Genomic DNA, 3002 nt, shown 5'->3' on the forward strand with positions numbered 1-3002 from the left:
TGCCGGTACCGGGGACCGGGACGGGGCTGCGGGATGGGACACGGGGTCTAAGAGGCAGGGGACCGGACATCAGCAGTGGGTATCAAGGGACTGTCCGTAGGGTACCGGGCACTGGGCAGTCCATACCGGACAGGGGCACTGGGGTTGGGTGGTGGTGCCAGTGCCCTGCCCCGGGATGAGGCACTGGGCACCCAGCACCGTGCCAGGACGCAGCCCAAGCGCGGCACATCATCAGCGGGTATAACGCACCGGGCAGTGGGGTGATATCACCCACCGGCTCAGGGCGCCCAGTGGCACTGCCCCTCGCCCCTGTCCTTCCTCAGGGCCGCACCGGCTCCCGCCTGGATATAACTTCTGCTTTTAAAGCAAAAAATGCACCTTGCCAGGGCAGCCCTTTTCCCTGAGGAAGGGGCCCTCTCCTGTGTGGCAGGATGGGGTTGTCCCTGCCTGCCCTCACTGCTGAGCATCGCCTGTCACATCTGGGGGGGTCCAGGGCCTGTGGCAGTGGAACACCCTGGGTATGTGCATCAGGGGGAGCCAGGCCAGAGCCATGCCTTTCCACAGTGTGAACAACTCCCAGGATGCAGCTCCCGGTGCTCAAAGGATCCAGCCAGCAGACACCTGTGGCTCAGCGGGAGGTATAAGTGCCATATTTTTACCTCTTTCCTTTTGAAAAACACTTTGCTGTGGGTTTCAGCATGCTTTCAGGTTGAACTCATCTTCTCCGGGTTTTCTCACGCTCACTACAGAAAAAGATGTCATCAAACCCGGGCTGTGGTCGAGCTATCTTTAACTGGGGTTACGCGGCCATCTATTCTGTTGCATTGTGTGGCGTTTTCTCTAGACAAATCCTGGCTCTGGGCCTAAAGCAGCAGGACACAAAATCCAAGTCAGCTGGTGTTTCTGGAGCGGCAGGGATGCCGTCTGCCTTGACATACATTGGGCTGCATCGACATCTCAGCTCTCCTTGGAAGCTTTCCTTTGCTTGGGAGGAGGAAAAATAATGTTATTGCTGCAGGAACTTGGCGCCGTGGGAACTGCATGATAATTTCCCTGCCACTGGTCTCCCATCTTTTTTTGGATTTTCTTTTGCAGAAGGTGCTGCTTGTTTCCACGGGCAGAAGGTTTCCGAGGAGAGGACAGGGCTGGGCACAGCCACCGCTTGCTACCGTGGCACTGGGTGCAAAGCTCATCCCTGAGCTGGGTGCTGGGGTGCCAAGGGCTCGGCTGTGGGAGGCCTTGAACGCCTTGCTGGGCACTGTCCTTGGGCTCAAGCTGCCATCTGCTGGCCACCTCTGCCTGGTCTCATCAGCACGGTCACGTCAGCAGGGCCACCTTTGCCTGGTCACTTCTGTCTGGTCTTACCTGCCTGGTCTCAACTGCCTGGCCACCTCTGCCTGCTCTCATTGGCAGGGCCACACCTGCCTGGCCACATCTGGAGGTGACATCTGCCTTGGCCACACAGGTCCTTGGACCTCTCCCAGGAAAGCTGTGGTACTCACAGTGACAGTGAGAGCAGAGGACGTATGGCCAGCAAGAGGTCCCTTTTTTGGAGGTACCCTCTGCCAGCCCTTCCCTGTTCCTCCTGGAGAACAGAAACTGTTGCCTCTGGTGACAACTGCCTTGGGGATCCAGCTCTTTAAAAATCTCTTTTAAATGTTTTTTTCTCCCAAGTTTTCTCCAGATGTGAAGGATGCAGAAGGGAGACCATTTTCTTTTGGTGGACACAAGGATTTCTGCTGCCTGTCCCTGCCTTTGTCTGCCCCACAGGGATGAAGCTGACTCCTCTTGAGTGGCCCTGCACCACATCCGTGTGCCAGCCACCAGTTTCTCTGGTCCTGCCCAAGGGCCCTCTGTCCCCACTGGAGCTTTGCAATGTTTCTTCAGCAGTTTAGCACACCCTGCTTGCTTTCAGGGGGCCGGGCCTGGGCTCTTCCCCTGCCGTCAGCTGAGAGCTGGGGTGGCCGTGAGCCGTGGGGCTGATGGTACCAGCATGCTGGAGCTTGCAGCTGGGTTTTTTGGCTGGCTGGGCCCACAGGAGCTCACTCACCCCCTGGCTGGTGGCCAAATGGCATGGCTGGGTGGCTGCCAGCGCTTGCATTAATAGCTGCCAGCTTGCGGTTTGAGGTCACCCGTTCTTTCCAGTCTTTCATTTCCTGCTCCCCCCCTTTATTTCATGCCTGTAACGACACGGAGCAGGCAGCAGCTCTGCCACCCCTCCCTGCCTGCACTCCTCTTGGCCGGGTGAAGCTCTTTGGCTTTCCCTGGGGCCAGGACAGCATCAGCTCATGGCACCGCATCCCTACTGAGCATTCCCAGATGCCAGGAGGGGATGTGCCAGCATCCTGGGGGACCCGCGGGGCTCTTCTCCGCCTCGGGGCATCACTTGAAGAACCAGAAACATCCTCCCAGCCACCCTAGGGCAAAATAAAACCCCCTCAAACCAAGGCCAGCGTGCAGAAGGCTTGTGCCAAGGCACAGCCCCTCGCAAAATAATTTGTAGCTGCCGTCATTCCCTGCCAAGGGCTTTGGGAGGGTGTTTTATTAGCAGCTCGCTATGAATAAATCTCCTTTTCCATAACACGCCAGCCAGGGATAAATAGCTCTGGGGAGGTGAGGCTGGGCTCCGGCCGCACGCCCTCTGTCCCTCTGGGGAGGGGAACGCCCGGAGCCCCCTCGGAAACCGGGATGGGGGTTCCCCCCTCGCTCCCTGAATCCCCAGGGATGCTGGGGCGAGGCTTCGGCTCGACGCCTCCTGCCTTGGCTGCTCCGGGCAGGACGGGGCCAGGCGTCGTTAAGGCGGGTGGGGAGGACGGGACACACGCGTGAGGGGACACGCGTGGCAGGGGGTGACTGGGCCGGGAGGCGGGGGGGCACCCCCGGACTGCCAAGGGATGCCTCCGGCGGGGTACGAGCCGGGCAGCCTGGGGAGGAGGAGGAGCAGGAGCAAGAGGAGGAGGAGGAGGAGGAGGAGAGCGGCGGTGCCGGCAGCGGCCGCCCCC

General features: G+C 59.9%; 1 protein-coding gene across 1 annotated transcript in view; it reads right to left on the bottom strand.

Moving 5' to 3' along the window:
* The window catches only part of PARM1 (prostate androgen-regulated mucin-like protein 1), a gene marked incomplete at its 5' end in the record, with an annotated part of 16223 nt that extends 13223 nt beyond the window's left edge, over window positions 1–3000 (bottom strand). Inside the window, one exon of the mRNA XM_026847894.1 lies at window positions 2925–3000. Within this exon, the coding sequence (XP_026703695.1) occupies window positions 2925–3000 (76 nt within the window). The remainder of the gene's footprint in view (window positions 1–2924) is intronic.
* Between the last annotated feature and the right edge of the window lie 2 nt (window positions 3001–3002).

Source organism: Athene cunicularia, assembly GCF_003259725.1.
Source record: "Athene cunicularia isolate RWA chromosome 4 unlocalized genomic scaffold, athCun1 chr4_part2, whole genome shotgun sequence".
Taxonomy (NCBI): domain Eukaryota; kingdom Metazoa; phylum Chordata; class Aves; order Strigiformes; family Strigidae; genus Athene; species Athene cunicularia.